The sequence below is a fragment of the Takifugu flavidus genome, chromosome 5 (genome assembly GCF_003711565.1).
Source record: "Takifugu flavidus isolate HTHZ2018 chromosome 5, ASM371156v2, whole genome shotgun sequence".
Classification (NCBI taxonomy): domain Eukaryota; kingdom Metazoa; phylum Chordata; class Actinopteri; order Tetraodontiformes; family Tetraodontidae; genus Takifugu; species Takifugu flavidus.
In genome coordinates, this window is record NC_079524.1 from 10847006 (window position 1) to 10860860 (window position 13855).

Genomic DNA, 13855 nt, shown 5'->3' on the forward strand with positions numbered 1-13855 from the left:
TCAGTGAAAAAAAATGAAAGAAAGCAGCCAGCCTCGGTGAAGACGCTTAAGAGCAACAAAAATGCCTACATTTCCTACAATACCTTGCCACGCTCGATGAATATTCTCCTTTCTGTGTAAAAATGTGGGCCAACAACTTGCACACCTCATGAATATCTCCATTTTTATTTGTGTATATACACATATAAAAAATAAGGACATATGTACAATGATAATAAATATTGACATGTTTTTACAAGTGAAATAAGTTACATAGCAATTTTTAAAAAACAAACCAAAGCTCAAAAACAGCAAAATGGGGTACAAAAACAAAAGAAAAAAAGCTTCATAAGAGAATACTATAAATAATAATGTGGAAGAACAGCAGAACCTAAAGCCTTGTTGAAGAGAGAAAACTTTTTTGAGGAATGAATTTAAACCAACTGAAGAAATTTACAAATATATGACACTTACATGCATTCCAAACTTGAAACTTGTATTTCTTATTCTTTTCTGTTTTTTTTCCCTCCAATATTTTACATCAAAATAGAGGCCCTATTGTAAAATGGAAACAAAGACATAACCAAAGTACCAGTGTAGAGAGCAAAACTGCGTCAGGGGATTTACAAATATAAAGAGGACATTCTCTCATTGTTTAGCCTGGAATCAATATTTGGCTGGAAGGGGACTGACACTTTTATTTAAGGTTAGTTCTGGTACAATATTCCGCCTTTTATAGTCGGGGTATAAAGCAATGATTAAACAGGAAGTCAATTAGCTCACTTGGAAAAATAAAATTGCGGACATCTTCTCAATGTCCCAAAACTTGGACGGACTGCTTAGACTTAAACATCAATTTGGAAGTTAAAAAAAAAAATACAATAATAATTTATGGTGAGTATTTCAACAGGAAACTGCAGTCTACTTTGGCTTATCCAAAAGGTGAAGAGGCACAGAAAAAGTAAACATGTTTGAAATGCAGCCATGAAATCTTATGTAACCCTTCGACCATAAAATTAGACACATGATTTTCATTTTTCCAAAGACAGCATTAGTGTTTCACAAGATTAGTGCTTGGCAAAAGTCTGAAAATGACTGATCAAAACGATGTACACTTGTACAAGGATGAGCATATCAAAGATGGTAGAGTCCACTCGCAGAGGATCATGCAACACTGGGATGGAGTGCTGAGCACCTCCTCAACCTTGGGGTCACCTGATATTTTACATCTCTCTCAGCATTTTGTACACAGATCTGGGCTGGACAAAGTAGTCCTGTCCCTTCTTTCTGGCTGGACACGTGTCTGGAAATAACAAAAGCAACTCCTGAAAAAATAGACAAAGAAGAAAACAATGTAAAGTTAGTGGGAATAAATATCAGCAACAGTTTTATGGCATCATCATCATGATCATCATGATCATCATCATCATCCTGACTGAGGAGGATGCTCCATACGCTTCATTACAACAATATAATTCCTGATATCTCACTGAATGTGAAACTTACAATTGATCACAGTGATGTGAACGAGTGAAAACATTTGAAAAACAAAAGTAAATGTTGACTTTGAGGGGGATGCACTTGGCCCCATAAATACATTCTGATTTGCAAAAGACATCAGGGCCAAGATTGCATTTTTTAAGACAAACGGTCTTCTAAATGCAAGTTTGTTTGCTGCCAAGAGTTGGTGGGTTGGCTTTCACTCTCAGCCCTGCATTAAATCCTCAGTTGGATGCAAAAGAAGATGAACTCACTCTGCATAAAGAATACAGAAACTGTGGCATAACACAGCAGCTGCCAGCACCTCTCAGACTTAGTCATTTACGCATAACTCACCTTTGTTTTATCTACAGAAAACAAGGTGGCTCTATGTGTCAGACTGTTTCTTGGCGCAGTACAGTGACTTCAGGGAATTTACATCCATTCAACACTGCATTGGCCTTATTTCTTTTGCATTTACATCATATCTGTCAGCCGTCAGTCAAGACTTGACCCTCCTCTTCCCTGTTATTTAATCAAATTTATCAGATACAATGTATAACATGTAGTTTGAAATAGCCCTTTAGCCATCTGCTAATCAAGGACAGAGCAGGTGGGTTCAGATCCTTAAATATCCATCCATCCATCCATCCATCCATCCATCCATCCATCCAACCATCCATCCATCCAACCATCCATCCAGCCATCCATCCATCCAACCATCCATCCATCCATCCATCCATCCATCCATCCATCCATCATCCATCCATCCATCCATCCATCCATCCATCCAGTTAGTGGTGCTACACCTGCTTGACAATGCATATAAGATAACCTTATTGATAAAAAAATTTAAATCTCTAAAACAAAAGTCACCCCTGCAGGGCAGTGTGCAATTAGTCAACATCAATGCAGAATATTTGACTTTATTTTTGGTTATTTGCATTTGGAGGCACTTGATTTTGGAATATGTTATAAGTTGGAGGTACTTCTGAACCGCTAATCCTCACCCCCAACACTGTGCGGAGCAGTGAAAAAACTAAATTGAAAATCATTAAAAGTCGGGACATTGCCAGAATCTGTTTGCATAAATTGAATTAAGCATGAAAATACCTCTTACTGGTTCCTGGCTGCTCCCCATCTCAATCCAGCATTTCTCCAGTCCGGAAGCAATCCTTCTGTCCTTGACCCTTTTTACAGTGCTCCTCCTCTGTGTACGTCCACAGTAGCCCCAGTTCAGTCTCTGGGCATCGGTAAAAGTTTTCATAGGGTTTAAGGGGTGCGTTACACACAACAACAACCCGGAACATCTCAGCTCCTGTGAAAATGTCAAAGTTCGAGCATGTTCGGGAGGGGCAGTGTCCGTTCTTGGCAGTGCAAGTTTTCCTCCCTCTCCAAACATTAAGATATAAAGCACTTCTTGAAACATCCACAGCGGTCAAAACAGTGAGGGTTCAACTACATTCTCCATGCTTAACGTCATCACGTCCGCTTAGTTTAAAATCAAAGCGTTCGGCCGCGAGGAGCCGAATGCAAATTGCTGTTTTTTTTTCTTCTTTTTTTTCTTAAAATAAAGAGACGAAGAAGCATTCAGGCAAAAACGCCTTTGTTGCAGGCTGTGACTCAGACGACGGTCATTTGCGGTGTAATGGACTTGAAGGTGCATTTCAAGGTCACCGTGAGAGCGCTCACATTGTCATTCACAGAGAAAAACTGTTAGTCACTTAATTTGAACACTGATTGAATTCATTGAAAAGCAAGAGAAACTGAATCTGAGCCGCCTATCGCAAACAAATGAAAGTGGAAGGGACCGAGCACTTTCTCCTTACGACAAGAAGAAAAGAAAATACAAATTATGCGGAGAAAGTCTTGAGAGCCCCTCCTTCGTTGATAAAAAAAACTTCACTCCAATTCGCTCTATTTTGTGTTTAATTCCCCATCTCTTTGCCTCTCGTCTGCTCTCCTCTCTGTCCCCTGCAGAGCTCCCGTTACGGGGGCGTGATTGTCGTCTTGCTCACGGAATTAGTCTTTAATCTTGATGCCGCTCTCACTCTCCTGGCTCACAAATACAAAGAAGGGAAGACGTGCTTCCGGTTTTTAAGTGCAGTAAGCTGAAAAAAACAAAAAACAAAGCCAAACCGCATCGGCTGGCCTCCTTGTCCACTCCAAAAAAATGTCCTCTTGGAGACACCACCACTGAACTTCCATGCCTGGTGGTGTTCTCCTCCACCGTTTTAAATACACAATTTACACATGGGACAATTGCACAGTGGAAGAAGGAGAAGAAGCCACAATCATGACTGTGTGTTGCCCAGAACACAGTAATAACAGGGGTGTGTGGTGTATATTTAACATGCTGTGTGTTATTAAAGTCTGGAGTGAGCCAAGCGGGCCGAGTGAGAGACAGGGGGAGCGAGCGAGGGGAGCTGACAGCGTGTCGCTAAAAGAGAGCAGGCATCCTCAGAAGGAGGGAGGTAGATTGGTTGTTTTGTTTTTCTGACTTGCAGACATGAACGTGGAGGAGGAAAGGCCTAGACGGACGACTCCTCGGGGTTGGCGTCTGGCAGCACGCTCCTCTGCTGCAGCGTGCGCCTCAGCTCTTCCTTGAAGGGGCTGGAATAGTCGTTCCCACCCATGCCCAGGTTGCCGAGCCCACCGCCCCCACCGCCAGCCCCGCTAACCCTCTCCTCCCCCGCCGTGCTCAAGTTGAGGCGAATGTAGCCGTTGCTACTGGAGCCCCGGATATTGGTGAGGCTGAGACGGCTCGGAGAGTGGATGGGCTGGCCAGGAATGGCGCTGGGAGACGCCGTGCTGCTGACACTACTGGGCCCCAGGGCATGGCCAGGAACGATCTTCAGTGAGCCGTCTGAGTAGTAGTAGTTGGCACCCGTCTCCCAGAAACGGTCCTCATCACTGGGCATCTTGCTGGGGACAAATGTGGGAGGCTCCTTGGGCAGAGTGATGGGGTAGACCAGAGTGCTCTCCAGGGGCTTCATGTCAGCCCCTTTGCCCAGAGCCAGCTTTAATCTCCGGCGCAGGTAAAGAGCAACCACGAGGAGCAGCAGGCAAGCTGCACCGAGGGTGATGACCAGCACCCAGAAGAGCCCCATACTGCTGTCTGGGGCTCGGGCTTCCATAAAGATTGGAGCGCTGGCCACCACAGCCACCTGGTAGCGCTCTGTTTGGAACTTGACTCCTTGCTCCTCGGAGTAGCAGATGTAGCGGCCTGCTTGCATCTGACCCGCGTCCGGGATGACGAGGGCTTTCAGGGTCCGGTCAAAACGTGCCCCTCCAGCATCTGGGTCACCCAACTGGATCTCCCGGTCGTTAAGAACCCAGCAAGGTCGAGCCAAGTTGGAGACTAGCTGGCAAGGCAGAACCATGTCAGAACCAACCACGACGGTAATGTTCCTCAGCCGGGAGTGCTCTGCAGAAGAGGGGTTGGAGAAGAAAAGAGGAGACATGTAATCATTTCTATACTTATTTCAGCTCCAATTTCATACAGGTTGTAACTATTAGAGAGTGGGCGGTAGGTTATGGACTATGATTCCGGTCAGAGACTCAAGAGCGCTTCTGGAGGGAGGCTCAGTAACATCCAACTGGGTTTTAGATTCTTTATACAGAGATGAGATCAGTTAGGAAGCTTCAGCGTTACAGGTTACAGTGATGGAATAGTTGCTAGAGTTGCAACCAGTCATGGGCTGATAGCTAAGGCTGGCCCGTTTGACATGGACACTTCAGAGCTCGTTTTACCTTTGTGAAGCAGAGTGGTTAGGCACAATGTTCTGGGGCTTGTGTCAAATGACTCTGATCATGTGATTGATGAGGTTCAAAGCGGCAAATGCATTGTTTGGTTGAAATACAGTTCAGAGGTCACAGGCGTCACTCGTCTGTTGGAACACTTGGACGCACAATTCTCAATAAAACAAAAATGGATCCAAACCAACAGTTTGGGGAGCCAGAGCTCAATGTACTTTGATCTGGCTTCCGAGGGAAAATGCTCAACCACCGCTGGAATGTTACACGCCCACTGCCTGAGATCAAAGCCCCCTTCCAAGAGTAGCCATCTTAGGTCGTCGGCAAAGGCTTTGGTCTTGAGGGCGGTGGCATCGCCCAACCTGAGGGCTGGAACATTGCGTATGGTGTTCAGCTCATGCTGAACCAGCTGACCAGGCTTCCATAGGTCTCCTGGAGTTTCTCCATGGCCCTGGTGTATGGCGTGGCCTCATGGATGCGTGACCTGACAATCGTAAGGGCCCATGGGAACTTGATCTGACCAACCAGCAGTTGATACTTGTATCGCTCGCTGAGACTAGGATTGTTGCTGAGCAGATCTTCCAGCGCCTGCTCGAGGAGAGCAAAGTCGCTGTGGAACACTGGGTTTGGCCGGGAGGCTACATGGGCCAGCGGGGTCCAGCTGCTCGTGGGTTGGCCCCAGTCCTGCACCAGTGGCGGCGTGTTCGGAGTAGAGCTTGCTCTGCCGATAGCCGCGTGAATTGGTCAAGGATCCTGCCGTCAGACAGCATTGAGCAGCAAAATTTAGCGATCTGGAGCTTCCTCTCCGCTGCCACCAGGTGCTGATCACCAGGAGCAGATCATCCAATCACTTGGATTCCTTGTAGGTCTGGGCCTCCCTCTTGACCCGAAGTTGGATGTTCACCTCCTTTTGCCTGACTCTCTCATCAAAGGCTGTGGCCATTGTGGGTGAGAGGCTCCAGTGGGTGGAGCCTTCGTACCATGTTTAAACCATTTGTTGGATTTAGTCCCAATTTATTCACAAACCAAATCCAGAAGTTACACCAGAATCCCTCTAGGGGTCACTGCAGAGGCAGAGCCGCATACTCACCAGGGCTGGGGATGGAGACCGGCTTATCAAACTTGGCTTTTCCTCTGCTGAATCTTTCCAACATCAGGTCCTGTGACAGAGAGGAAGTGGACCTACCGGGCAAAAGACAGGAGGCAGAGCATGAGAGGAAAACACTGGAGAAAACCAACCGGATGGAAGTGATTAAAAAATGTCCAGTTTTCTGAGAGGTATGAAAATCTCCCCTGAATGTGCTACAATACACAAGTTGTGCTTTCTGGTCATAGTCCAGAGAAAATAAACGGTTTGTAACTGCCAGGAAAAGGACTTTTATTAGTATTGATGTCAGTAGGGGAAACTAAATGTACAGGCAACCATCTGTTTCTCTAAACCTATAGTAAACGGAGTGATCGTGTGTAGATATTTGTCTCACCCCCGGTGGAGGTCAATGCGGACGCAAGCCCGACCCTCGCTGTCCCAGGCGCAGTAGGGGTCCCTGGCGAGGAGACAGTCTGGCTGAGACTGATAGCGGCTGCAGTTGGCCAAGGGCAGCTGGAGAACCTCTGACCGGGAGCCAATGTACACATACTTCTGCAGGGAGAACAGAGAGAAAAAGAAGAAAAAGAAGAAGAAGCGAGAAGCATTAAAGAATGAGATGAGACGGAAACAAGAGACGGATGAAAACAAGACGATAAACAGAGAGAGAGGCACTCAGTAAGAGGGCTAGAAAAGATAATGGGATAATCACTCTCAATTACAATAACAACCACAGCCTCCTCCGACCCCTCGCCCAATCCAATCTGGGTTGCTTCCCGCTGTTATAAAATGTCTGGTACCAGCTGAGCCAGCATTAATGAGATAAGCAGCAGGCTTTGGGGACGCGAACGCGCCGTCAGAACTGCATCGATCTGCGACCATGTCATGCTGCAACCGCTGGGAACAGGCTGGCGGCGGCACACGCAGCGACTCGGCTGACGGGGCAGGCAGACGGAGAAAACAACGGGGGCAAGGTTCAATTCCCCAGTGCAGCCTCGCACTGTAATTACTCTTTATTGTGAAGAGGGTTTTTAGATTCAGGAGGCAACTCTGAGAAAGGGCAGCGCTGATGAAAACATCAGCTGAGTGGAACGGGACTGTAAGTGGTTGGTTATCGGCGCGGCAGCCAGTGCAGCCTACAGTAATCCTGCTGTAATCACTGAATACCAACGAAGAAGGGGAGCAGCGGCAAAGAAATCCGGCAGAATTGAAACTATACCTTCCAGCAGCGCGCGGAAATGAGTCTCGATGTTCTGGGATGGACAGGCAACAATTTACAAAGATATTTCATCGGAACTCTTGCTCAGAGAAACCAACAACGCTTCTCATCTCTCAAAAAGATGGTGGAGCAACAGAGCCCAGAGTCCATGGAGGAAATATGGGAAATATGGGAAGCGCAAACATCATCTTATTAGAACTCTTCTCCAAGTGAGAGTGTTAATATTTCATTGACATAGTGGCTTAGGCTGAAAGAACAACGCAGTTTAACACGTTCGTATAGAGTCGAAGCTTCGACTCACAACATCATCAAAAGTGAGAAAACAGCCCTAGAGTGCAACCCGACAGTCACATTTTCAGAGATCACAGCTCCAGTTTTTAAATCGGGTGATTCCAGCTCCCCCAGAAGACATTATGAAGCTAGGAAAGGCTTCATACACAATATACAACCGCCTGATTTCCTCCTTACCTTTGAGTGAGAGATGGTCAGGCTGTCCACCGGCTGCGCTGTCTCGAACAGCTGGATCTCCTCGATCACGTGGGTCTCCGTGCCCAGAACCACCACCCTCTGCAGCCAGCCCTCAGCTGTGGTGCACAGAAGAGCAGATCCATTTAGCAGACATAGGAAAAAATCAGCCCGATCACGCGTCAGTAAATAAAATAAAACCCACACCTGGGTATTTAAATACATCACCTGCTGTTAAACACAAGTTTACTTGGGGAATTATCATGTAATATTCCATTTTTCACAATTTGAACAGCTGCAGCTGCTTATCGAATTAAATATTAATGACCTGGAAACAAACATCTGTGGGCCTAATTAAATGTTGGTTTTGTGAATATCAACTTTTGCGCTGGTCTGCAGCTCAGTAAGACAGAAAACTGGAAAGAAAACAGTCCATCCCAGCGACCGGCGACCACGAGAACCTCCGTGGAGGTGAAATTGAAATTCGAAGGTGGGTTCATGTGGGGCGTGCCGGAGAAGGACCAGATTCTGTGCTCCCTTCATGCGAGGCGTGGTGAAAAGGTTCAGCCTCCACATGATGAACCACATTACAGACACAGCTTGTGGGGTGACATTAGTGTGGTTGCATGTGCCCGTGTCTTACTCCTTTCTTTCTTTTGGACGAAGAGACTGTCAAATTTAATATGAAAAACCATCCCCGTGCTCATCGGGATGCTCTGCTGGGAAATAAATGTGGCGTACCGTCACACTTGTAATGTCAGGGGCCGGTGTCAGCTAATCCCTCAATCCCGCAGCCACAGTTTTTCCTGAAAAACAGGTCTGACAAGCTCCCCCTTTCTCCCTTTCCATCAGCTGTCGCTATGCTAATAGCTAATCAAGCCCGGAGTCCAACTGGCACGATGAGCGCACGTCTGCCGAGGGCCCTGTTGAGTTTGTGCTGTGAAGCACGATGAGCGGGGATGACTGCACTTGGCTCAGGCAGCCTGTGAGCGTGCATCTGTGTGTTTATGAATTTATGACTGGGGCTGTGTGCGTCCATGCTCGCCAGCAGAGATGCCCCGAACCCACCGCTGACACATCGTCAGCTGCCACAGTCACTTTGCCGCAGTAAGGCTCTGAATGGTAAACAGTTGAGTCTTTCATGAGTGGCGCCGCATTCAAATTCCTCAGAATCTGCCCGTTGGATCTGTGATTGAAGATTGAGAGTCGGTGACGGCTGGTCGGCTGCAGGCTGGTGCCAAAAACAGGCACCTGCACGTGAGCCTGATGGCTACTGACTGCAGATATTAATTAAGCCACACTACATAGACGCTTCCTTTGATGCGTGAAGACGGCTCTCAGCATGCAAATCAGGACCTTAATTGAAACTCTGCTCAAATCTGGCCAGATGGTGTGTTGTTTTGGGGCAGCACATCTAATGCCAGTACCTGTCCCTGTCTGCTGCCATCAGCTTTGCTCTCACTGCTTCAGCAAATACAAGCAGACCCAGACGGGACACCCGCGGGAACATGAGAGGGAGAATAAAAGAACATTCGGGAACAGTACCGAGCCTCTGTCACCGGAGAACGAGTCCACGGGGCTGAAACTTTAACATTACCTGTGCCGATGAAGAGCATGTTGTAGGCTCGCTGGTCCAGGGCGCTGACGCGGTCCACCACCAGCTTGGTGAAGTTGACCCCCTTGGTGAGCAGCAGGGGGCGAGCCAGAGCCTTGTCCTCCATCAGCGGGTGCTTCTTGGCAAAGTTAAGCGTGGCGTCGGGCAGCTGCAGCGAGCTGTTGTAGCCGCTTTCTCTGTAGGAGTTGGTGATACACTGCAGCACAGACAGGGGACGAACAGTCAGAGGAGGGAAAGGCAGGATGAAAAGGACGAGCTGGAGGCGCTGCAGCTGGAATGGGTTTTGCAGGCCTACTTGGCTTTGAGATAGCTGCCCTTTTTCCTCCAGCACGCTCCCACCCCTCCATCAGCTCGCCTTTCTCTGGTCATGGATCATTACATCTTTAGCTTTGTGTGCTGTTCCAACTCTCCACTCCAGGAAACCACTCCCCCCCTCATTATCCCTCCTCAGCCCTTTTACGCATGCTGACAAAAGCCTGAAAAGTCTGTGACTTGCATCCCGAAAGAATCCTCCTGCCCTCTTAGTTCCTGAATGAATCTGATGCAGTTATGCAACAATCAGCCCTTTTCCACAACACATACTTATGTCCTCTTTATTGCTGATCAGTCAAAAAGGATCTGGTTTAACGAGCGACTTTATCATCTCATTTCTTACCGCTCCAGGCCGTGGTACAGGCACAGGGCCGGTGTAGCGGCCCCATCTTTGCGATGCCTCCCTGTACTCTTTGTAGGACCCTTCAAACACCTTCTTCACGTCACTGATCTGGTACTGGCACACCGCCGACACGTCCACGTCGCCCCTGAAGCACAGAGACGGGACGGTTCGATTAGCAAACACTCAAAGGCAGACACACAGCGCAGGAAAAGGGAGTCGGCGGTAGTTGGACGGCGTGGGTGACTTCAAAAGTTCAAAAAGCGGCAGCATATTCTGTGATCGTGGCTTCAACGCCAAGTCATCATTTGCATAATGTGCAATTATCTGAGCGTTATCTCTCAAAGCCAGGGGGCTTTAAGGAATCCCAGCCAGTCTCACTGAGAGGAAGGATTAGCCATTTTATTCAGAAATTCTGAATGAGGAAACAAAGCATCAGGTTCAAAGCTGGATCTTTTTGCGCTGCGTTACCTGGGACCGGAGGAACGCTCCTGGACGTCCCCGGAGAAACCCACGTGACCCTGTTCGTCCTCAGCGCTGATGATAAGTAACTCATTAGCTCATTGTGGTTATGTAGCACTTTATCACACGCCTGGATTATCCAGCTGGAACCAGCATCACTTTACTGCTGTTGACCCAATCAAAGAAAGTTGCTCTGCCCATGGATAATGGCTTAAATCATGAGGCAGTTTTTAAAAAAAGAAAAATTCCCGGACAGACATTTTCTTTTTGTGAAAAAGAAAAAAAAAATCCTCTGCAAATGGACCCATTATCATCTGAAATAAGACCACGTTGAATCACTAATGAATGCAATTAAACACATTCGAGTTGTTTCCACTTGTAATAACTCTTGCAAGCAGTCAAAGGCCTTTATAATAAACACTGAATCACCTAAAGTACATGATTACAGCCATTAAATAGGAGCAACCGCCTGACCCACGCCTTTAAGACGAAGCCAAGCCTCAGACATGTTGGCAAAAGTGAGGAAGCGTGTTGCCCAGAGCACAGATGGCTCCGTTAGCTCCATTGGCTCGCAGCTCTCCGTGATGAAGCGCCGCTCCAGCTGTCCCGCCTGAACACAAGGAACGGGGCGTCACTCACCACTGGGCGTGGAAGATGCCGTAGAACGTGGTCCCTCGCCAGTCCTGGCCCGGCAGGGTGAAGACGGCCCTCAGGTTGTTAAAGGAGACGTGGCGCTCGCTGAGGGAGCACTCCAGCCGCGCTTTCTGGAAGGTGGTCCACTTTTTCTGCAGAGTCCTGGTTCCACCCAGGTCTCCCTGAGAGAGGAGAGGCCGGGTCAAGGTGAAACACGTCTATCAGCATTTGTCACTGCAAATCAAGGCTAGTGTCATCGCCCCCTGGTGGCCGACAACAGAATAAGGGGAACTTTATCACGTTTGGAGCTAGGTATCATTTAAAATTCAGACCTCAGAATTCTCATATAGAAACGTGTGTTTTTTTCCACATGAGACCCATTAACTGCTGCAACGCTGCAGGTTGAATTCCACCGTGGGGACTTAGACTGGTAATACATACAATACAACCCTAACCCAGGTGAATATAAATATGTATTTTAAAAAAAACAAAGGCACTCCAAAATATCCCTTTTCCTACTGGAGCCAGTGAACGCTAAAGCCATAAAAGAAGTATTAAAATCGAGAAAATGCTCTGATTACTGCAGAGAGAATTGGGACCCGCTGTGATAAATAAATAAAAAAAGTAGATCCGTCTAAATTACTCACAACTTTAGCGCTTATAATCTGCTTCTAATGTCAGTTATCTTTCATTACAGCGCAGACATTAAAAACAGTATAATGTCCTCCTAATTGCACACATTACGTCTGAATATAATCCCACATGTGAAACTGTAGAAAACATCATGTTGCGCTAAAATCCCATTATGTGTTTTTCCGACGAGCTCGTTGCCATTGTGATGCTTGGAATTTATTCAGCTTTGATAAAAGATTCATCGCCTGAACAGAATATTCCGTGTTGGCTGGAGGCTGAAAATGGGAAGAAATTCAAACTATGAAAACTTTATTGTTAGAAGTGGAAGCAGAGGTGAATTCTATTTTGGCTAAATTAAACCTCCCCTGGGATCCTTGTTGGATTATTAGTGCCGGTTCTGCCTCAGTTCGCCCCCGTCGGTGCTTTTAATAACAACATAAATCTCATTAACGTTTCCCTACTATGACATAAATGAATTTTTTGTTCTGGTCCGATCAATTTAATTGACCGGTTCTGCATTATAGATCACCTGAAGCCCTCAATGCTTACCACCTTAAATGCTCTTAAGGAGGACTGCGATCATTTGTATGACCTGTTAGCAGCCGATGCTCCTCAGGTCTGTGGACTCTCAAGGGGTTTTTAGTTATTTAGGAGGTTAAGGGGGCGTAAAGATATGAAAAACAAGTTTTAGGAACCTGTTTCCAGATGTTAATCGTCAGTACCTTGCAGACGCGGGCCACCCTGGCCACCGTCAGCTCGGTGTCACAGTCCAGCTCCAACGCTCGCTCGCTGAAGAAGAAGTAGATCTTATCATCGTCTCCGTCATTGCTGCCGCTGCTTTCCTTCACCAGGGCCGAGCCCACGAAGTCCGGCTCTGCAGGGGGAGCAATCAAAGGCCGCGTTTTTGGGAGTTTCAGATGCATTCGTCGCCTCAGAATGTCACGAGAATACCTTTTTACAGGCTTCTGGGTGATATTAGATCCTAGAACCTTCAACCTTTTCAGTCGTTTCGATGAAAACATACTGATTAATGGGCGACATTTATATATATATGCTAGGACCACATGCCCTATAGCATTCAGTTGTGGCATTTTAGAGGAACTTTCAAGTCAAAATAGTGACTATTTTGTGTAATTTCAGCGAACTTGAATAGTTTTATACGTGGTTTTATGAGAGAGTTGGTGTACTTTTAAGAATTTTGAGAGCTTCAGAAGCAGAATAGCTGATGGAGCAGCTACAGTTATCACAGAAGCACAGAATTCCACCATCCCTGTCTCTCTTTATCTTCTATAATCACTCTTCCGCCTCGTCTCTCCTCCAGTCACATTCCTCGCTGCTCCTCGTTAATGGTCCATTTTGGGTTCCTCGCTTTTCAGAATGGCTCTTTAGCCACTTCTCATTAAAATTTGGAAGATATTTCATTAAAAAAATGTTGTGAGCTGCTGGGAATTTCTCTGAACATTCCCGTCTCCCGCTTGGCTTCTTTAATTCATCCTGCTACAACTACCCACTGAAATTGAGCCCAATTAAATGCTCTTGTGCTGTTCAGACGCTGCTTAATTGAAGGTGAGGCCTGTTTTATTAGTCTCAGTCTAGTTTTTAATAAAAGCCCCCCGTATCAGCAGGAATATTAAGCGGACACCTCGGTCCACATCTGCGTGTTATCTTTTCATCCCCAGTCCTAATTTCTCCTCCTTCATCACCCACTTCCTCCTTTTCGCTCCCTGATTTCTCTTCAAGTGACTCGCTCGCTCTTTTCCCCGCCAAAAGATAATGATCCTTCGCTTCCACCCCTTCATTTCCTGCAACTCATTTCTTTCGCTTGTGTGTTAGCATGATGCCAGCCCCATTTTTTTTTAACTACCGGTATGTCTTAAA

General features: G+C 46.7%; 1 protein-coding gene across 4 annotated transcripts in view; it reads right to left on the reverse strand.

The window, feature by feature from the left end:
* Positions 1-149: 149 nt before the first annotated feature.
* Positions 150-13855, reverse strand: part of sema4c (sema domain, immunoglobulin domain (Ig), transmembrane domain (TM) and short cytoplasmic domain, (semaphorin) 4C) — a 58560-nt gene continuing 44854 nt past the window's right edge. For 3 of the 4 annotated variants that reach the window (XM_057033087.1, XM_057033086.1, XM_057033088.1), the window contains 9 exons: positions 12700-12851; positions 11351-11526; positions 10253-10397; positions 9580-9793; positions 7986-8101; positions 6696-6853; positions 6305-6396; positions 2572-4885; positions 150-1304 (listed from right to left, as the gene is read on the reverse strand). In XM_057033087.1, coding sequence (XP_056889067.1) covers positions 3990-4885; positions 6305-6396; positions 6696-6853; positions 7986-8101; positions 9580-9793; positions 10253-10397; positions 11351-11526; positions 12700-12851 — 1949 coding nt within the window. In that variant the 3' untranslated portion in view covers positions 150-1304; positions 2572-3989. The remainder of the gene's footprint in view (positions 1305-2571; positions 4886-6304; positions 6397-6695; positions 6854-7985; positions 8102-9579; positions 9794-10252; positions 10398-11350; positions 11527-12699; positions 12852-13855) is intronic. The other variant, XM_057033089.1, reaches the window with a different exon arrangement.